General features: G+C 33.3%; 1 protein-coding gene across 1 annotated transcript; it reads right to left on the reverse strand.

The window, feature by feature from the left end:
* Window positions 1–11,762: 11,762 nt before the first annotated feature.
* Window positions 11,763–13,431, reverse strand: LOC131040898 (UDP-glycosyltransferase 85A2-like). The gene is made up of 2 exons (XM_057973851.2): window positions 12,992–13,431; window positions 11,763–12,892 (listed from the first exon to the last, which is right to left on the reverse strand). The coding sequence occupies exons 1-2, from the start codon at window positions 13,419–13,421 to the stop codon at window positions 11,979–11,981; spliced, it is 1,344 nt and encodes a 447-aa protein (XP_057829834.2). The 5' UTR covers window positions 13,422–13,431; the 3' UTR covers window positions 11,763–11,978.
* Between the last annotated feature and the right edge of the window lie 10,374 nt (window positions 13,432–23,805).

The following is a 23,805-nucleotide window of genomic DNA, read 5'->3' on the forward strand; positions in this document are numbered from 1 at the left end:
TAGGGAAGTTTGCTGCTATATGACCAAACTTGTTGCATGCAAAACATTTTAAAGGTAGCCTACCTCTATATTTACCAGTGCCTCTAGGCAGTCGTTTTGCCAACAATGCTTCAAGTTCCACTAAGTTGTCTTCATCATTAAAATCTCTACTAGATTTAGATTCATAGCTATTGCCGATATCTCTACTTCTTCTCACAGATGGGTTAGAGACAGAAGCTCTGAATGCAGATTCTAATTTCTGTACACTACCATCATAGCCATTTAGTTCAAAAGCAGTAAGTTTGCCAATAATAGAGTCAATAGTTACCTTTGTCTTGCCAATGGATTTTAGCTCCTGAATAGCTGCAACTCAGATAGCATAGACCGGTAGCAAGGTTCTCAGTACCTTACTAATTACTATGGCATCTTCCACTTTCCCTCCTGCACTCTTTATCTCTCCAACTATCTCTTTGATCCTTTGACCATACTACTAGATGTTCTCACCTTCAGACATTCTCATGTCGTCAAACTTGCCTCTTAAACTCTCTTCTTTAGCAATCTTGACTTTCTCATCACCGTTATAGATATCTTCAAGTTTCTTCCATACTTCATATGGAGTTTCAAGACCATGAACATCTACATATTCAACATCAGACAGGGAACTGATAATAGCTTCTAATGCCTGGTGATTTTCTTGTTGTTCTTTCTTTTGATCATCGGTTAGGGGTCCAGTAGGTGTAGTATACTTATGTTCTATATGATCCGAATAGTGACTACCAAGACTCTTAATGTAAATCTTCATTCTGTCACTCCCTATTCTATAGTTATCTTTGTTAAACTTTGGACCTTCTTTCTTCATCATGATGTACAAGATCTTTTCCTCAAGCTTTTAGGCTTTTAGATTAAGAGGACCTAGATAGCTCTAATACCAATTGATAGTATGAGGAAAGAATAAGTATCCAGTAGAATACTGAGAGCGGGGGAGGGGGGGTGTAAATCAGTATATTGAAAAACTGATACAAAGTTCTGAAGCTCAAAACTCAGTCAAGCAAAGTAAACATATCTCAGTCAAGATCACTATTCTTAGGAATACTTGACATTAACTGGTTTAATTGTTATGCCAACTTTAATAGTAAATACCTTCAATCTTGTAAACATCAACAATGCTTAATCATAACTCAACACATTCATCTCTCAATGCTTCTATTTAACATGCCTTATCAAAAGTTAATCAAATCAATAAATAAGATCACAACCACAAAAGCATTCACCACTTGACACAAGTGTTTAGACGTGGAAAACCCAAATAGGTAAAAGCCATGGTGAGATGGCACTCACAAGGATAGTTGTCTGAACTCTTTTGAAGTTCTCCCTGTTAGGAGCCAAAGCCTGTTAGAGCTTTACAATAAGTCCTATTAAGGGATTTACAAATATGCCTTGTTAGAAGCACAATACCCTATTAGGAGTAACCTCACTGGAGGATTTAATAATCCAAGATAATGGATCACCTTGTTAGAGGATTTAATGACTAACCAAGCTTGTTAGAGCTTACCCGGTTAAGGGATTTTACTTCTGCTGTAATTGTTAGAAAACAACAGGTTTTCTTGATCTGTCTGAGTAGCACTACATTTGCTTGATTAGATCCTTCTAAGCTTCAATCTGCCTTCACTCAAAGTGCAGATCCATTCACTAGTTGGGCAACCACACACTCAATAGGTTTTCTACCAATCTTTCCAACAACCTTTACAAACAACTTCATCGGCCTTAAATACAAATCAATTAGGTCGGTAACACAATAAAAACCTAATTCTCATCATTGAGATTACAAACATGTTGGTTCAATCTTGACCATTAGAAATAGTGATAATCTCTTCACATTCTTCAAGACAATTCCAACTGCTCCATGATCATTGTTGGATTGGACTTTGTAACTCATCACATGCTGTGCATTAAATGCAATCCACTTTGCTCCTTCTCTAGACAATAAGCAAACACGCCAAACCAATTTGAATTTATCCTCATACAATGATCACACATGTCTCCATCATTACCGCTCATCAGATAATAAACCGACAAAATTGATTGGTTAGGGTTTAACAGCTAATAGGGTTTACCAGTTACATTACATAGAAAGTTTTGACCCTTTACACTGGTTCACCAATTCAACTCACAAACTTTACATATCGTTTACAATATCATCTACAATTCTCCTCTTACCAGTTACTAGTCAATATCAAAAACAACAATATCAACAATAACATGAATACCTTTTACTGGTTCAATTGGCATCAATGACAACATATCATTAATGCAATCTCTATGCAAAATGCCAACAGATTTGGGGAATTAGATAAACCAATTCCAATGTGCCTAGCTATCAATTTCTTTTTCCTTAATTGAACTTTCAAAGATATAATCTCTATATAAATTATTAATAATTAGGGTAAATTAATGCATTATTGACCCTCTTGAAGTTATTTTGATGCAATAAAAAATGGAAGGTCTAGTGATAGGACTATCCTATTGAGCAACCAAGAGTTAACATAATGGAAATATCAAAGAACAAAATGTAAATTCTTATTGATTCATCACAATTAAATGATGAATCTAGCATTTTTTTTGGATCTAACATTTTTTTTGGAATACAAGAATAATCTTTAATCATAAAATTGTATATATTCATAGTTCCAGAACTTTTAAAGTGAATATCCTAATTTGAAGCTCCTTAGCCTAATGAAAAAATAAGTAAAATGTTTCTAGATGCACAATCCTACCTTTGACTTTCTTGCATCAGGATCATTAATATGCACTTTATCATCCTAGTCTTTAGGCTATTAAAAGTTAATACACATACAAATGAGTTAATACAAAAGAAAGGCAAATTTATCAACAAAGTGGAAAACAATGCGAAATCTAGTAGGGATTTTTTTTAAAACTACACTAACTGTAAAATAACCCTTAGAAAATGATGTGAATCCTATAAAACATACCTTTTTAGCATTAACATATTTAATTTTACAGGGTAGAAGAATATCCTGATCAATGTATAGGCTTCTATATTCTCGTTCTCTGTTGTCAACAATGATGTGTAGGATCCATCTGGTCTTATAATAAAAGTATAGAGATGAGTAAGTTTGTTTGTCTCATAGGTGAGCTCTTTCTTGATTGTATGACTATAAACTTGTATGACACTATTGCATGAAGCTTCTTTGTCTATGTACCACGAATGTTAGGACCAACTGAGATGTGACTACTATCTATATATTAAAAACTAATTAATCAAGCAAAAGGTGTATTCAACCAAATATTTCCAAGAATAGCTTTTGTAAGACATTCTGCAAGATTCTCCTAAACCTTGTGGACATAATTTTAGCAAAGATGAACGATTATGTTCCCCTCAAACATCCATGATAAAACCAATTTGTTCATCTAGTTCATCTATCACAATGTTGTTTCCACTTTGCATTGTCATTTCAGTACATGCCATAAAGAACAAAATGTTTGACTTACTAAATATTTTATGAATGAAAAAAAGCTTAATTTGATAAAGTAATGTTTGGTGTTAGTTTAATCAAACCTTTTTCATTTTTATATTCTATGGGGTTTTGCATAGAGTGTTAGAGGCAAAGTTTTACAACATTAAATATTTCTATGCAAAGGAGGTGCTAACCTTTCTAACTTATTAATTATTATAGATTGTGCTATAAATCCTCCCTATGTCCTCTCTTGCAAGCTTGCAATCAGAAGGAATCATTACAAGATGCACTCACCCATGCTCTCACATAAATCAGATAGAAAATATGTCAGGTACACAACTATGCAGCATGTATGTTGAAAGTAGGAGTGCGGTTCATGGCCACAGTTTTTTTGATCAAATACCCTAAGAAATGCCTACTTGTGGACTGTCATGTAAAACAGCTAATGGTTGCATTAAACCCTAAGGACCACAAATTTTACAGAAACTGCACCAATCTCAATAATATTTAGAAAGCCTTAAAAACCTCAATATTAAAGAAAAAACACTTAATCTTTGAGAGCTTGTTGGGGGCTTCTCCTATAACCCTAGCTACCCTGAATGGTGTCAACTTAGCCTTGAGCTCCTTCAGTTGATTCAGCATATCTAACTTTATCTTTGTACGCAACTCAAGAACCTTGAGAAAACACTTTTATTTTTAAAACACAAGTCATCATTTTATAGAAAACACACCACAAAATGATTCAGCCAAGCATAGATTCCCAATGGGGAAAAAAGAACTTACTGGAAGCAGGTTTCATGGCAAGTGAGTACCCTAAAGATTTTGCATAGCTTATGTTGTGTTGTCCAATATGTAGATGAAAAACCATGACCAACGTTTGCAGGAAAATATTAAGGAACCCTTCCAGATCAAAAATTTATTAAAGACAAACAGTACAGATGAAGAAAATGTGTAGAGTTTGTAGGAAAAATGTACAAAACTCTACTAGAGTAGAAATTTTTTAAATGAGACAGGCCAAAACTAAACTCCTGGGAACTTTGCTGTCATTGCTTCAATCAATTTAAAGTAAACGTGAAATCCAATTAGATTCAGAGATCAAATCAAATCTTTAGACATAAATACATTCCCACCACAAAAACCGCAAAGTTTCCTGCAATGATTAGTGGAAGGATGTTGGTTTTACGACGTAAGGCAACTTGTTTCAGGCATGAGACAGGTATTCAGTCTCTCCATACGTCAGCTTTCTCGTAATAAAAGCCTATTGGCTAATTATAATTTTTATTTGAAAATATATAAAAGTCTATCCAAGATTTCTTTAGGTTGCCTATTATTTTAATTATATGTCTTCTTCATATTATATATTTAAGCATAACTTATTTTTAAATATATATTATATTAAATAATTTCATGAATATTATTAAAGTTAATTTAAAATTTCTTTTTCACATGACATATTTGTCTAGTATTTTAATTATATTCCTTTTTCATATGACAAAATTGTATAATATTTTAATTATATTTTTTTTTCATATTGTATATTTAAGCATATATTTTTTAAAAAATATATACTATGTTTAATATTTTTATAGAAAATATAAAAGTCTATTTAAGATATCTTCTTTATATGACATAGTTTTCCAACTATTTTAATTATATTTCTTCTTCATATTGTATATTTGAGCATATTTTATTTTTAAATATATATTATATTAAATATTTTCAATAGAAAATATAAAAGCCTATCCAAGAATTCTTCTTCATATGACATAATTTGTGTACTATTTTAATTATATTTCTTCTTCATATTGTATATTTGAGCATATTTTATTTTTAAATATATATTATATTAAATATTTTCAATAGAAAATATAAAAGCATATCCAAGAACTCTTCTTCATATGACATAATTTGTGTACTAATTTAATTATATTTCTTCTTCATATTGTATATTCAAGCGGATTCTTCTTCATATGACATAATTTGTGTATTATTTTAATTATATTTCTTCTTCATATTGTATATTCAAGAATATTTTATTTTTCAAATATGTTTTATTAAATATTTTCAATAGAAAACATAAAAGTTTATCTAAGATTTCATCTTCATATGACATAGTTTTCCTACTATTTTAATTATATTTTATGATTAAAATATTGCAAATTCTAGGGTAAGGAGTTTTAGTTTTGCAAATTTCAAAACTAGCAACACTACACTGTCAAAATCTATAACAACTTCTTTTTGACCTAGACCAGTGCTTCATAACCCTTGGCTGGTCATATTCAACATTCTTCCCCATTAGTGGTGGGTAAAAGGAGATGTAGACCATAAGAAATTTTGGAGGAAGGAGAAATCCAAACCAAATAAATATCAAAATTGGTAGTTATGTTTCTCTCCACATTTTGACTCAAAATGGTTATGTTGCTAAGTAGAGTAATCATATCATTATGAATTTGGAGAATTAAATCAATCCTATATTAATTATTCTATAATTTAGTATGTTTCCTTGAGTTCAATGGATAATTTGTCTAAGGGTATGCCCTTGAGTTCGATGGATAGTTTTTCTAGGATCTCCATCTTTCATTCGAGATTTTTTATGTGATTAACTAGAAATGTAGTAATTGTCCAGACACTCTCTTAAATAATCCTTATTAACATAGACATATCACTGACACCCTTTACAATTAATCCCTTTGAACTCCAAATACTTGTTAGATCCATATTATTCCCCTTCCTTGAGTCCTAATTCATTTTTATGCTCTACATGAACCAATGTTAAAGTCTTGTGTGTCATAGTGTTTGTAGAGAGTTCATTCTAGATTCAGGTTCCTTGGTGTCACTCAAATTATTTTGTTTATGATTTTAGTTATCTTTGTCATATCTCTAAAATACCTTTTATATTTTATTTAATAATTTTAAATGTTCTGGACACTATTTTACTATTGGGCATTCATCCTCTGCATGTCTCTATGGCTCCCGCCTTCATTCCTCTCCTACCTAGTGGAAGGATGTTGAACGGTGTCATTTTACAATGTGTCCTATGGACTTAGACTCTGGATTAAAGTCTTCTACTAACTCTACCCCCCCTCTCCAACTACTATACTAGTTCTAGATTCTCTATATCTGGGTTGTCAGGTTCCCCTTCTAGGCTTGGTGGCTTGCTTGTTGGACTCATCTACTACCTCTAATGGCTCCTCCAACACTGCTCTTTTACAATATCTAGATAAATATTCTCCTTCTTGGATTGTTGTTTGCCACAATAAAAAGATTTTTTCCCTTTCGGGTTAGGAAAAATCAAATTATCCCATTGGTCCCACTCCCAAGTTTCAACTCTAATTTACAATAGCTTGTTTAGGTATGTTTTGGTACATCTTGTATGTCTCCTTTAATGGTTCAATAACTAATCCCTCAGGGCTATAACTTAGATATTACACATCCATACTAAGTAGCCATCGAACTCATTATGGAGGTTTATTTAACTTATCAACCCAGGGACGTAAACTTGAAATGGGTTAGCACTGTATGTGCACTAAGACTATATTATGGCCATCATGACTTAAACAAAGGATGATGCTAAAATTGGAATGATGTAATCAACTAATGAAGGAAACTGAACTTAAATCAACCACTAATTTAAACATGCAAATTTTAATCTAACATATGTTGCAAGAATGAGATTCCAGACAACAGACATGAAACTACTCTATCTGCTTTGGCTGTAGGAATAGATGTAGAGCAGAGTTTTGTGGCTGTAGGAACAGTCAACTACTTGAACGATACTAACTACTAAATAAAAAATAACTACTAAGATAACTAAAAAGAGTTCTCACCAAGTGGGATCCCTTGAGTGAGACTTCCAAGATTACCACAAGTGTTGAAAAACTCATAATATCATTTTATTCATTAAAGAAGAAGTACATAAGATTTGACAATATGCTCTTAAACCGTAAAGCTGGAAGTAAACTTATATTATGAGAGTTTTCAACCTCCTACATTAGATTATCTGCACATTATTTATAGAAGAAAAACCACCAACTATCCTAACTAATTGGGAGACCAACTTCACAACATAAAGAGGGCGCCATTTATTGAAAGCATAAAAAGAGGAAAGGGAAGCTCATGCATGCACTTAGCCAAGTCAAATAGGACTCCCTCAACAAATATATAGCGCAATTGTCCCTAAATCGACTCATTGATTGTACATAATTAATAAAGAAGGTAATTGCAACATTAAGTAGAGAAAGCTCCACCACATTGATCACTTATTGACCTTTTCAACAACCGACCAATTGGTAAGAGTCATGCTCCTTGTTGCAAGCTTCTTCATAACACCACTTTCTTGGTACAGATCTGCAAAACACGTTAGCACATACAAACAATCAAAATTTCCCAAATCATCTTAAAAACAACATCATTTCCTATACATGCACATTCAATAGATAATTATGTAGCATATGTATTAATATCATGAATTATTTCAAGGTCCAACTTAAGCCCAAAAGATAACAATTTATAAGGGAATAGTGTCATCACAATATCAAAATCTAAAGGATCATCATGATCATCATAATAAATCCTTAGAAAATAGGACCATTATCTTGTCTCATCACATCTCTGCTTGGTTGTATTGTGTTTTTTGTTACTTTTTGAGCAACCTTACAATTCTACCCTTTTACAATATCTTTTCAGTTGGTCTTTCTCTGAATTAGATGTTAGATTTGCAGCCACGTTTATATGTTTCAATTTTGGTTTTCTACTTTTAGCTCCATCTCTGATTTTTCTTATTACTTTCTCTATTTTGCTATTTTTCTGACTAGTTTGGTTCTAGTCTAGTTCTGATGGTTCATTTTTTATAGTCTATAATGGGTTGGGGCCCTTCCTCACTTATTTTTATCAAAAAAGAAATTAAAGAAATCTTTGTTTGTGATCCAATTTTTGTTTAATGATGATTGGCTTTTCATTGTTCTTTATCCCTTTCGCGATTTAAAAAATAATATTCCCCATTAACCATTAATAACTTGATCTAGTGATGTGGGTATTTTCTTTTTGGATTCAATAATGTCATGGTAGGACCCACCTCATCTATTCTTATTTTCTCCTAACTAAAACCTTATTGTACCATTGGGATGTGGTATTAATTAGTCCACAATAGCATTATAATGCCACTGATTTACTCAAAATACCTCCTTCATGCACTTCCTAGATTAAACCATTGTAGGCCTCACTCTAGTTTTCCTCCTTAGGAATTTTTCAAGCTAAAAAAAGAGCCATCAAAATATTTTTCTTAGATTGAGTGTTATCGTCGCTCTAGTTGGGATATGCATCTCCAAAGGGTGAAAAAATAACAAATTCTTTGAGAAAACACACCCTAAAAATAAAATAAATAAATAGGAATTCAGAAACAAGAGAACAAAACACATGTAAACACAATACATTATAAAATAAAAACAATCATAACTCTAAAATGGAATATAGAAAGAGAGAGTAATATATAATTTTTTGAATATAGAAAGAGAGAGTAATATATAATTTTTTTTAGTATAGTTCACTATAGGATATACTACTTTAGATCTTTCTTATGAATATATAGTTGCAAAAACTAACTATAAATACATCTAAAATAAAAATTTCTTACTCATACTAATTTTCAATGATGTATAAGCCCAAACATAATACATGAAACTTCACAAGCTTCCATTTAGCTTCAAGATTAGCATTACATATATAAAATAGGTCATAAAATTAAATGTTATATTTTTCTTCCATATCAAATCAAAAGTTTATATTTTGATGACAAGTAATATTTCTTTCATTTTATACTATTCTATCTTCATTTGGTCCAATTTATTGGTTTATCTTTGGGTGATTCAATCTACTTCATTATCAATAATGCATTATAAAAGTTGATACATAACTCCAAATTTATAGATAATTAAACATTTATCCAATATAGTAATTAATTATGTCAATTTAGATTACAAGGTTCAATATATCAATTTATTTTATAATTAATTGTGTCAATTTAGATTACAAGCTTCAATTTATCAAGTCTTTTCTTGTTTCACTTTAGGGTCCTTCTAATAATATAGTTATAATTTTTTTTAATTAGATTGAGTTTGCCCATTCCCTCAAGTATGATAAAAATCTCAATAAATGATATTAATCCCATATTTATTATAGAATTTAATGATATAATGTACCCTTAAACATATATAATTATTAGCTATGATCCTTTGAGACACTCCAAAACCATTGATAATGCTAGTTAGTAAGAAATCCATCATAATTTTGGTAGTATTTTTCTGTGTAGGGATGTATACAATCCATTTGATAAAATATTTTTGGCTACAAAGAAATATTGTAAACTATTTCTACATTGCTTAGTAATATTTTTAACAAAATCAATGCCCTAATATTCAAATGGATCCCTAGCTAGGATTATTTTAAGGGGCCAAAAGATATATCTTTCATCTTTCTTGAAAACCTCAAGAAAACATCACCTTCTTACTATATTAGTAAGATAGTTAAACAAAAAGATCCATGAATATTATTCTTTCAAGACTTATGAACAATAGTATTGGTCATGAAATATTCTCCATGTGCCCCTTGATAACATTCATTCATAAGTCACTTATATTTTTTTATCATACACACTTGAAAAATACTCTCAGAGGGTTTTTCCACGTGAACTCACATTTTAGCAAACAATTTTTTTGAGAAATAATATTTAAATTTATTTTCATGTTAGGATCTATGCTAGTTTAAAAATTCATATTCACCAAATAAAACACATTGTTAGAGAAGAAAGGATCGGTGATGACGATGGATGAAATTGATATATAGTCCTCAATTACAACATTTGCCTCTATAGACTCCAAATTTAATCAATTCATAATCCAAGAAAGTCATTCATATCTAATAATCTTTGTATTTTGAATCTCCAATTCAAACACTTAAATCTTATTGACTCATCTATCTATATTCTACCAAATTCTTTTTTATGAGTGAATATACATTTAACTATTCAATAAAGTATATATGTTGTTACTTTATGTTTTTCTTATGTCTAGTGGTTGGTTAGTGTTTGATTTCTTTTGATTGGATGATTCTTTTGTAAAGGGTTTCAGGTCCCTTCAAAACCTGTTTTCCTCTAAACAAAAACTCATAAAACCTAATTTTTTTTTAATTAATGTTTGATTCTATTTCCTAGATAAATAGTACTAAAAAATATTTGTTTTCATTTGTTATAAATTGGTGAGCTTGAAAATATTGATGAAGCTAAAATTCCTATACCTTGTAGGATCTTTCCTTAAATTTTGCCCTTCATTCTGGATTTAATTTTATGATTGCATTATCTTATGTTTTCAATCTCATTAGGGTTTTATTGATTTTTCATATAGATGTTTAATATTATCTTTCTTCGCATATTTTTGGTTCAATATTTAACCTTGCTTTCAACAACCATACTTGTCATTATTTTGACTTCTAAAGTTTCATATGAGATCTAATTACTAGCCTTCTTTTTCTTTGCATTTTACAAAATATGGGTGATTTTTTTATATTATAATATGTTAAATTTGATATTCCTACATCTTGTATGATTTTACCTTCAAAATTAGATTCTTTTTTTATTTTACAAAGGTGAGCCTTTCGCCTAGTTAAATTTCTCTATTTACACAACACGATCATAATCTTTTTTATGTGAAGTAATGTTTTATTAAAACAAGTTGGGATTGATAATATTATGCTTTTTGCTAAACTATTTTATAGACATAGGTTCATATTTAGAGTGTAGTTTGGTTTGAAAAACATGCACATTAAATTTGTAAGAAAAAAAATTAAGTTTGCAATTATAAATTAAAAAGAAAATTTTATAATTATTATGCAAACAATGAAACACATGTCTAATAAATCCTAAAAAAATTCACATTTGAAACAAATATATTCCTTTAATCTTTAACACACATTTAATCTTTAAAATCCAAACTTTAAATATCATATTTAAATTTATTAAATTTATACATTTCACTTAACAATTATTATTCTTAATAATAACTCACTTATTGAATTTAGATATTTACTATTTTATTTATTTTAATATTGACTTATTACTCTTCATTGCAATGACTTATCCAGTTATTGAATTGAATTGAAATAAATACACACTTTAACGAATTTGGATCTCAGAATTGACTTATTACTCTTCATTGCAATGACTTATCCAGTTATTATATTACCAGCAACCCAACAACAGTGCCAAAGACACATCTATAATACAATAACAACATCAATTATGATGAAAGCACGTATCATTAACACCTTTCACTAGCTACATGAAGAGTTTGCGAAATAAAAACATGATTACTACCTAAGTAAGGCCCATTTCTTAACAAAATAGCCTTTAACACAACATTGTTTGATTTTAAAACAGATTGCTGAACAAGAAAGAATGTGTTGTAACCACATAGATGACACAAGGGACGACCTGATCAGAAAGCAAACAAAACAATCGATCCAGAAAGCAAGTCATTCATTCGGTGGTCGCTTCATGGCTGTGACAAATAGATTAAAGTTATTCCATGAGGACCCCCCGTCCTTGATTGCATCCCGAGCAATTATCTTCAATTTTCTCGCTTCCTCTCTGATCTCCACGCCTTGTTCTGATTCCAGCAAAATCTCAACACTTTTCACAAATTCTCCCTTCTCTAGAATTCCTTTCCTATTCGCATTTAATTGCAAACCCAATTTCCACTTATCCACAACATACGTGCGGTTAAGAAACTGGTCTGCAAAATAAGGCCAACAAAGCATGGGCACGCCCATGGTGATGCTTTCCTGCACAGAGTTCCATCCACAGTGAGTCACAAAACAGGCTATGGAAGGATGAGATAACACCTCTAACTGTGGCGCCCACGAAACTATGTAACCCCTATCTCGCACTCGCTCCAAGAAATCTGCAGGTAAAATAGCTTCGCTTCCTTTCATCAGATCGGGGCGCACAACCCACAGAAATGGTCTCCGGGTTGCCTCCACTCCCATAGCAAGCTTTTCCACTTGCTTTTCACTCAGAACTGTAGAGCTTCCGAAAGATATGTAGATCACAGAGCGGGCACACTGTTTATCTAACCATTGTAAGCATTCCGTCTCATCTTTCCAGAAGCTTGGTTGGACCTTACTGCTCGTCGTGGATTGGAGAAACTCAGGAGCAATTAGAGGGCCTATTGGATAAACACCCACTTCTTTGGACAACGTTTCGACTACTGGAGCTTCAATCTCTACGAAAGAATTGAAGAGCTTCCATTTAGTGTGCTTGATTTCCTCTACCATGCGAATCCCTTTCCGAAACATGTATTCGCCTGCCCAGTACCGATGAAGCTCTCCAGGATGCAGCGGCGGCATGGAGGGAAGATATTGAATTGTTTTATCTTCCTTTGGAATTCCTTCACACAAAACCCACAAAGATGAAAAAGCTTTTCAAATGTCGTTTGCATCATGAAATAAAGATTAAAATCGACTGATAGAGTATGATTATACGTTACCATCTGAAGGAAGGATGCCAAGCGAGATCCGATTGGCAGTAATGTGGAGAATGGCGAAGAGAGAAACGTAACAAGTTTGAAAAAAGGCGAGGGAAACTTTATGGAGCATGGCTACCGGCTGTAAGCCAAAGCACATCCAGACGTCCGCAATTATACAGGTGACCTTGTTTTCTTCTTCCCTGGCGTTTACTTCCTGAACAACTTGATCAATTACAGAAGGCCCCATGCTCTTTTCCAACAACTCCATAGCGCTTGCAAGACGTTCTGGAGTATCCATAGCTGGGAATTGAAAGGGAACAGATATCATTCTGATGTTATCATGCAAAGAATTTAGAGTGTTGGCTTTGATTATGAGGTTATGGTTGATGTCAGAGTTGAGGAAAGTGACGAGAAATCCATGAGAGACGAGCTTCCAGGCGAGCTGCATCATGGGATTAATGTGACCCTGTGCAGGAAAAGGAATGAGAAGCGCGTGAGGAAGCATGGCTGAGATTAGCTCCTTACGCCTCTCCAGAGCAGGACAGGTCTAAGATTATCCCTAGTAATGACGCCAAAATATAATGATTAAAACATCGTTTTGAGGAGGGACGCTCGCCGGAAAACTTTTGTCTGCTAGGCAATATCGTATAGGGATTGTATTTGTCTAGCTTTTCGGATCTCCAGTATCATACATAGTGAAAATCGCGTTACGCCGAGGGCGGGGCTTAAGCAGCACATTCCGTTCCGGTAAGGGTTTAAATAGATAGATTAAATATCTAGTTTAAAATTTTGAAGGTCTATTCAAGATTTCGTGTTCATTTGACATTGTCTGCTTATTATTTTAATAATTATATTTTATGATAAAAATATTTTAATATAGTTATATAGTTATCAGGTATACTACGGATTGAATGTCTTAGAGCTTTTTTTATTCCACTTCTTAGTATATTTTCAAATATGATAATTAGGTTTTGAAGATATAAGACAAGTATTATAGGACAGACACAAATGTTGTTACTACCAGATGCTAAATGTTCATAGGATGTGAAGTATGGGGAGGATAAACACTATGAATGTTGTCATTCAAATGATCTTGTTATTAGAAATACCTTTCTTTGCAAGTATTCTTAGTTTACATTTATCAAACATAGTTGAATGCTTTGAATTCCCTAACATGCCCCTTGTCTAAGAGGAGAATCTCTAAGAATGTTGTCATCCAAATGACCCTTTCACTAGAAGTACCCTTCTTTGCAAGTATTCTTAGTTCACATTTATCAATCATAGTTGGATGCTCTAAATTCCCTAACATGCCCCTTGTCTAAGAGGAGAATCTCTCACGCTATTTCAAATATTATTTATTCAAGCTCGCTAAATAGAGCTACTAATATAATCTCCAATATTATTATAATGCAACTATGAATATTAAGAGGTGAGTATATTATTATTAATATAATCTCAAATATTATTATGATTGTAAGTCCTCCACTATACCATATTTTAGATCTAATCACTTTCTGGTCTTGTTGAGCTTGCCTAGAGCTAATAGGCCAGCCTTAAACCACACACACTAAGCACAATGTTAAGCCTAGAGAATGTTAGTCAACTCTGAGTGTTTAACATTTTTAAGCCTAGAACTGTGATCTTAGTGTGATTACACACCTTAAGCAACATATTACACCTAGAAAATGTTAGTCAATTGTAAGTGTTTAACACCTTTAAGCCTAGAGGTATAATCTTAGTGTGTGTGATTTAAGTCATTTTGAGCTAACAAGCCTCATAATTGTCCCTTAAAATTTGAAAACATGTGGTAAAGGATAAAGACTTTTTACAATTAATTGATGTCTAGTGGAAGGAGAGCCATTTCATTGGATCAAAACTCTTTTACTTAGTTTCAAAAATGTTCAAAATATCTGTAAACAAAAATTATTGGTATGGAATAGAGCTCATTTTAAGGATGTTTTTCCAATTAAGAAAAGCATTGAGGAAGAAATTGAACTTTTAAATGAGGAAGTCATAAAGGTTGGCATGGATCAAGCTAAATTCCTAAAAGAGAAGGATCTCCAGGGAAAACATGAAGAGATCTTGTCAAAAGTGGGGATATTTTGGAGAAAAAAATCAAAAGAGACCTGGCTAGAAGAAGGAGACAAAAATTAAAAGTGCTTCCATTATAGCACTAAGTTTCGAAGGAGTATTAACATAATTACCAAGCTGGAAAACAGAGAGGGTAATCTTATTGAAGATCAAGAGGGCATTACAAAGGAAACTGTTTCTTTTTTCCAAAATATTCTAAACAATTGGGAAGGTTCCAACCTTGAAGATTAGGCACCTCTACTGCAAAATATTCCTAAATTAATCTCTGAAGATCAAAACAAAATGCTTAATGCTTCATTCTCAGCTGCGAAGATTATGCATGCGTTGAATTTACTACACCTAGGAAAAGCCCCTAGTCTAGATGGTTTTCTTGTTGGATTCTTGTAGAAATATTGGCATATTGTGAGGTCTAAGTTAGTTGATGTTATTGAAGAGGCTAGAAACTTTGGGATCTTTCTAAGAAAAATCAATAACACCTTTATTGTTATCATTCCTAAAAGGGAGATCACAAAGGACTTGGAGGACTATAGGCCAATTTTCCTTTGCCAAAACTTTGGCCAATAGACTGAAGCAAATCCCCCCTTTCATCATCTCAGAGGAACAAATTTTATAATGATAATGACTTAGATGATGATTCTCCCTCAACTTCAACTCACAAGCTCACACCTCTGCAAGGTCCACTTGCAATTGAGGAAGCTCATCCTTCATCTCCTAGAATACCTTGTTGTGCTCAATAGACTCTTGAGTCAATAGGTTCTCTTGTTGGGGATTGTTTAGACATTCAAAGGACTCAGCCACAACATCAAGATCTTCCACATGCTTATAATGCTATATCCTCTATTCCACAATCCTTTCAAGAAGCATCACGAGTCCTTGAGTGTGACTTAGCCATGGAGGAAGAGTATAGTTTCTTAATGAGGAACACCACATAGAGTTAGTCCCTCTCCTTAAGGGGAGAAAGATGGTTCGATGCAAGTGGGTCTATCTAACTAAATTTGTAGTGGATGATAGTGTGGATAAGTACAAGCCTTGGATTGTTGTGAAAGGTTTCTCATAGGTTTTGGGTGTTGATTATACTAATAACTTTGCACCCGTAGCTAAGATGAACTCCTTTTGCTTGGCACTTGCTATTGTTGAAACTCATGGCTGGTTTGTACATCAAATAGATGTGAAGAGTACATTTCTTCATGGGGATCTCAAAGAGGATATTTACATGGAGCAGCTATAGGTATTCATTCATAATTCCTCTTTGGTTTGCAAATTGAAGAAACCTTATGGCCTCAAGCAAGCCCCTAGGGCTTGGTATGCCAAGATGGATTTCTTTCTTCTCTTAGCAGGATTCCCTAGGTTTGATTCCAATCTGAATATCTACATTTTGCATCAAGATGACTCTAATTTGATACTTGTGCTTTATGTTGATGTCTTGATCAAATTATAGGGAATACCTCATCCATCATTGGCAATGTCAAATCTTCTTTGCAAGAGAGATTTTTTATGATTGACTTGGGCCTTTTACAACTTACTTTCTCGGGATTGAGATATCACAATCGTGTTCCAAAATTACTCTTTCTCATCCCAAGTATGCTCTTGATCTTCTAACATGGTTCCACATGGTTGATTATAATCCTACATCGACTCCCTTTCTTTCATAAATCAATCTTGAGGCTAAGTGTTCCACTCCACTTGTTAATGCCATATTGTATCATCAACTTGTTGAAATTCCCATCTACTTCACTCACACACACCCTGATATTTCCTTTGTAGTTGGCATGGTTTCATGCTTTATGTAGGAACCGCATGAGTTTCATTACAAAGATCCCAAATACATCTTGCACTACATACAAGGTACACATCACTTTGGGATTCAGTATGGAGTTGGCACAAGACTTGTCTTGGTTGTTTACACAGACTCCGATTGGGCTGACGATCTTGATGATCATAAGTCCATTTTAGGTTATGGCTTTCATCTTGGTTCGGGCCCCATTTGTTGGTAAAGCAAGAAGAAACATTCTATTTCTCTTTCTTTGACTGAGGCTAAGTATTGAGGGGTTGTTAATGCAACTATTGAGGCTATTTGGCTTTAGAATATTCTCACAAAGTTTGGCTTCACCACTCCATGACCTATAGTCCTTCATTGTGACAATCATAGTGTCATTCACATCTCAAAGAACCCAGTTCATGATTAGAGGACCAAACACATCAAGATCCACATACACTACTTTACAGAGTTGAATCAAGAGAAGGCCATAGATTTGTAGTAATGTCCTACAATAGAGCAAGTTACATACATTTTCACCAAACCCTTCACTGAGAGTAAATTTCATTAGTTGTGAGCTCTCTTGTGGGTGTAGGATATCTCATCAAGGGGTTAGTTGACTTCTCCATTCTCTCTTATTGGAGGGGGGGGGGGGGGGGGGGGTGACTTTTTCCTCTATCGAGGTTTTGTCCTTTGAGAGAGAGTTCTTTTTGGGGGGATTGTTTTCCCACTGGGTTTTCTCCCTTTCTTTGTTTGTGAGAAATTGCATTGTATTTGTACATTGGTACCTAACATGGCCTAGTAGCTAGAACCCATCTTGGATTGTTATCTTGAGTCTACATTCCCTTAAGTTGCACTTAAGGGGGGGTGTTGGTGTATATAATGTCTCATAATTACACTTTACTTAAGTTGACTTAGGATAGTGCATTCATTGAAGTTTGCATATGAGACAGTCAAGGAATTCCACATCTAAGGAATATGGCTGTAGGAGAAGTCCCACATTTGGTGGTGGTATCTTGTTATCATGTTTTCATATCCACTTATAATGGAATCATAATTCCACCTTTAGTGGGTGATCCACCATTAGTGGAATTATCTATTATTTCTCCTAGCTACCACTACTTACCCTTGTATCTCATTGGGCCAAATGTCATTATTGTATGCTCTCATTTCCCTGTGGCCTTTTTTTAACAAGAAAACTCATGTTCATTTTATAGTTGATCAATTTTTGCATCTTAATGAGAATACAATTTTTTCTTGTCTATCCTTGTCTCTCTTTTGCTTGTTTTATTCATTGTCCTCTAGATCCTAGTTGTTATTGGCAAATTCTTACAAAAAACCCTATACAACCCAACACCACTTTATTATCTTTGTTATAAATATGTCTCATATTTGACAAAGAATAATTATACATTTAGAAAGTACAAACTAAGACGAACAGATGCAATCTTTGAAGGACCAAAAACCCTAGACATTTTCAAAAGTTTGAATTATCTGACACTTTTTTGACAAAATTTCAAGGGGATAGTCTAAGTGGCATCCTAATTCAGAATTTGATTATAATATCTGCATTAGACACCTTCAAGACTAGGATGCCTAGAGACATAGTCCATCACTTTCAAGCTTAAATTGTAGGCGTAGGTTCCCTTTTTATTATTGTTTTATATATATTCTCAGAGTTTTCTTATCTTTTAGTATCTTACTATTTATGCTAATTACTATCAATTATCCATCTTTAGACCTAGTGCTTCCATTTCATCATTCTATCATATCCAAAATTCAAATCACAAGAGAAGGAATAATCAATCATTATGCCCAACACTCCCAAGGGTTTTTAGTTGGCCCTATTAATCATTATTGAATGTATTGTTGATGTAAATATTTTTTTATTCCTAGATTAGATAATAAGACTAGTGAGTCACATATACCTACTCTACAGTGACTAATGTACTAGGTTCATATCTAATTTTTCTCAATTTTGGGACCATTTTTATAAACTTGATACAATTCCCTACTCATGACCTCTTTTCTATCCAATTTATAGGAATAAGGCACCCAATGCCCCTATCATGGTGGGCTAGGGTGCCTAATGCCACTGTCTAAGCAGCTTGGCCCTAAACTTTAAATTTTAATATTGAGCTTTGTAAATAGTGTGAGATTTCTCTGTGATGTTACCCTTCCCCCAAAAAAAATTTCAAGTTGAGAAGAATTTTATAACAAGAAGTTAAGATTTCAAGTTTCAACAATCATGATCAAGTTTTATATGCTCCTCCATGATGAAGGTATGCTTTATCACCATTAACGAATCATAAAGCCTTATTTGAGACTTCATGCCAAGCATTTCATATCTAAGGTTACATTTATCAATTTGATAATTTCTATTAATATTGTAGTCTCTACCCTTTTTTAGGATTAGATCTCTTTTTCATCAAACATTATTTTAGTGGAAGTAGAAACACCGACATAGGGTTTTACTTAGGAAAAATCCTATACAACATAAATAATTTCTCATTTACATATGAATAGATCTAGATCCATCCATGAAGAGTTCTACAGGTGTGTAGAGTAGATAGTGATAGATGATATGAGACATCAAACTTGTAGAAACACCTAGATGAGGGAACTATCCAATTGTGTCTAACACTTTTGAAACAAAACCTCTTGATCCAAAGTTTAGAACTTACTGTTGATTCAAACACCATTCGATTGGGATTCCCAACAAACCAATCTTGTATTTTTTGGCCCAAATTATAGTCATAGGTTCTTCTTTATCTTCTCTTTCTAGGTATGAGCTATTGTTTGGTCTTCAATTATAGATTTTATTGTTTATGTTGAAAGTTGTCTATATTGTATCATTTATCCTAGTTCATTTATAAAAAAATGATAACCTTGAATTAATTACAACAACAAATTATAAACCCCTAAGTTCCCATCTCCTATTAGGACTGTAATAGAACCTAGTTAATGTTTGTAATGAAATGCCATGGAGATTTCATATCTTATCTTATGTTCCCTAGGTAGCATCTCATTTCCACACATTTAAACATGTTTCTCAAAAGTACTAACTAGTGTAAGATTCTCAAAAATTCTCTTTATAAAAGTGACATTTACAATATATAATATATTGTCTATTCATTTAGTGAAGAATAAATATAAAATTTATATAATTTCTCAAAGGGTATGGTTGTGAGTTCAATGGATAATTTTATTGGATCTCCATCTTTAGAGAAAGATACCTATTTGATTCTATAGAAATGTATTTTTTCACACATCATCCCTTCAAATAATCTATTTTAGCATAGATAAATTCATTAGGCCCCTTATAGTTAATCCCTTTGAACTTTGAATCCCTCCTAAATCCATGGTTGTTCAACCTTTGAGTGATAAGATATTCTTCAATTTCATCAATGTATCATAAGATTTTAGTACATAATTCTAAATTTACAAGGAGTGTAGTATGTGTCCCATATAATAATTCAAAAGGGCTTCCACCTATATTTTTTTGGATTAATTATACATCAACATAGAGTAGAAACTTAAATTTTTGAAATCTCCTCTTGTTTTATTCTAGGATCCTGATGACAATCTAGTATCAAGGTTTTCTTGTCAAAATTAGTTTTTACATTGCCCGAAGGTTGATAAGGAGATCAATAAGCAATAATAATCCCTTTTTTTTTGGAATATAATGATTTCATGTTCTCTAAAACACATAAAATTACTAAAAATGATTGTTTGAGGTATCCTAAACCTAGGAATAACATTAGTTAGTAAGATATAAATCATAGGTAAATGACATTTTTTTCTTTATAGGAATGGATACAATACATTTGATAAAATTATTTTGGCTACAAATATCCATTTTATGTTAGTGTAGGTTTTTTTATTTTCCTTATGTTAGGGGGTATTTATTTTTCCTACACATATATTATTAAGCTTGCTTAGGTTATTAGGTGTGGTTAATATGAGGACACGTGGCGGAATACATTAGCTACATGTGTAACTCTCCACCTCACATGGGTAGTTGAGTTACACACCCTCTTTTGGCTTGTTGTGCCACCTCTCATAACCACTATTTTGTCATTTCCTAAGTGGGTTATGGGGTAGTTGGGTTTCTCACCCTCTTTTGGCCTTATGTGCCACCTCTTATAACTCCTTTTTTGTTTTCATGTAAGGAGGTTATGCCACATGTTTTGGCATTTACCAAGTAGGTAAAAACCTCCCACCTTTTATGGGGTAGTAGGTAAAACCTCCCACTTTTTATGGAGGTGGGAGTTAATGCACCTCTTGGTTGTATATGCTATTATTTTTCTATATAATAAGCAATATACTCTCACCTTCACAAGTGAAGTGATAGCTCGGTGAGAGTCTTCTCTAAATTCTCTTCTTTATCTCTATTTTTCTCTCATATCAGATTTATCTTCATTCAGCTATTTTGATCTTTGATCATCCGTTGCTTGGAGTTGCATGTGATCTATGACCGACATCAGATCCTGGCTCAATTCTTGTTTCTCACAGAATTTAACATGGTATCAGAGCCATGTTGTCTGGTATAGCTCATTGCTTTTTTGATTTATTTGAGAGATTTGAGATTGTTAGATAGCTAATATTTTTCTTAAAAACCAAGTATGCTCTTCTCCTACATTTTCGTGTGATCTGGAGAATCAGAACAGTTTAAAGGAAAATAAGCTTCTATTTAAATCTGGTTTTATATATGTGTTCTTTGAGATCTGGGTGATTGCAGCATTTTTTGGTAATATTGGAGGCTTCTTTAGCATTTCCAGAGTGTCCAGAAGGCTTGTGAAAATCATAAGTGACTTTTATTTCACCAAATTCAGAGTTTGGAGAACACAGTAAAAAAAATCAGAGTACTTGATGGAAAGCTGGAAATGAGCACTCTTCATAATTGCAGGTCTTATTGAAATATTCTACCCTTCTTTGTTAGATATTGCAGGTTGAATTAGCTGCATGTTTTTTTTCTTCTATAGATCATATCTTTCTTCTCACAACTCTATTTTACAAAAATGAATAGTTGTTGGAAAGGTATTAAGATACATTGAGCAGCTATAAGGCTAATTTTTTCAGATTTTGTGTTAAATTTAGATGTATTTAAACTTTCTATTTTGGCCATTAAAGCCTTAGAAAGCATTGTAATCTGATAAAAGCCTTGTAAATGCACTAATTATAAAGTGCCAACCTTGTAATATTTGGGGGGGGTGATTTCAAAGACTAGTGAAAAGGGGGGGTGTCTCTTGTGTCTTCTTTCTTGCACTCTTCTTGACTCTTTGCAATCTTCTTTTCTGCTATCATGGATGCATCTATAGTTCCACTTTTAACACCATATAATTACTTTGAATGGAAATCTAAGATGATAATATATCTGAAAAGACATGGATATCATCGTGTTACTATGGGACTTGAAACTGAACCTCAAGATGTTGCAGAAAAGATTAAATGGTTTAATAAATGTGATGAAGCTTTTGGTACATTATGCATGTCAGTCTCTCCTGACCTTCTTTTTCACATTGAATCTGCTACTACACCAAATGCAGTATGGACTACTTTGGGAAACCTCTTTGGTAAGCAGGATGAACTAAGAGGTCATCAATTGGAGAATGAACTCATAGGGTTGAATCCAACCAATTTTGATACTATACAAGACTTCTTCACTAAACTTAAGTCTATAAGATTGCAGTTGGAATAGTGTGGAACTAAGAAAGATGATAAGCAACTGATCTTGAGTATTCTTTCTAAGCTTGGTCCTAACTATTCAGTGTTTGTTTCTACATTCTATGCTACCAAATGTGCCCTAGGTACCACATTCAAAATGCCTTCTTTAGATGATTTTGCTACAGAACTCACTAGGGAGCAGGACAAATTGGTTCAAATGGGTACAATAAAGCCCTCTAAGTCACATGCCTTAGTTGTAAATCAAGGCACAAAAGAACATAAAGGGTCTAGTAAGCAAGATAAGAAACAAAAGAACCAAGGAGAGAAGAAGAAAGATCAGAAATCTGCTACTTCAAAAGCAGACAATGAGACCTCTTCATCAAAAGGTGAACAACCTAAGAAGGAGAAGGTCAAGTGTTCTTATTGTAAGAGGCCTGGTCATGATGAACATAAGTGTTTAAAGAAACAAATTGATCATCTTTCAAATCTTCTTGAAAAGAATAATATCAAGGTTCCTGATTCAGTCAAACAGAGTTCATCAGAAGGATCTTCTAAGGACATAGATAAGAGTAAGGGGAAAGGAAAGGGTAAGGCCCTAGTTGCTATTGCTTCACAACCAAATTCTTGGATAATTGACTCAGGTGCTTCACACCACATGGCTTCTTTAGAAGATGATTTCACATCTTTAGAGCCATGTTCTATGCCTTCCATCCTAATGGGTGATGACACTCTTGTTGAAGTGCATGGGAGAGGGTCTGTTGATGTGGGTGAAGGAACATTTCAAGATGTCCTTTGTGTTCCATCTTTATCAACTAATCTCCTATCTATTTATCAGATCACTCACACTGGTTCTGGCAAGCGAGTTGAGTTCACACTAGATGCAGTGGTAATCAGCGAAATGCATAATGGGTCTACTGTTGCTGTGGGAAAAGCAGATCATCATTCTAGATTATATCAGTTTTCTCACTTTGTTCCTGACTCTCCTTCGACAGTTTTACTCACTCATGCAGATGAGGTGAGTTGTTTGTGGCATCAACGGTTTGGCCACTTGAACTACCGTTACTTGCAACAACTCAGTCAACAAGAAATGGTTTCAGGGTTGCCTTCTATTTGATTTTCTGATGGAGTTTGCTAGGGGTGCATTCTTGGTAAGCATCCAGAGGAGAAGTATGATAAAGGTAAAGCTTGGAGAGCTACACAACTATTGGAGTTGGTACATAGTGACTTGGCAGGACCATTTCCACAACCATCCTTCAGCAAGGCTAGATATGTCTTGACATTTATTGACGACTTTTCCAGATATACATGGGTTTACTTTCTC

The sequence above is a fragment of the Cryptomeria japonica genome, chromosome 10, assembly GCF_030272615.1.
Source record: "Cryptomeria japonica chromosome 10, Sugi_1.0, whole genome shotgun sequence".
Taxonomy (NCBI): Eukaryota; Viridiplantae; Streptophyta; class Pinopsida; order Cupressales; family Cupressaceae; genus Cryptomeria; species Cryptomeria japonica.

Bases quoted from the DNA above. Each gene is read 5' to 3' on its own strand.
- LOC131040898 (XM_057973851.2), bottom strand. From the start codon at position 13,421: ATGATGCAGCTCGCCTGGAAGCTCGTCTCTCATGGATTTCTCGTCACT. The intron at 12,893-12,991 runs GTAACGTATAAT...TTTTGTGTGAAG, and splicing joins TGGCATCCTTCCTTCAGATG to GAATTCCAAAGGAAGATAAA.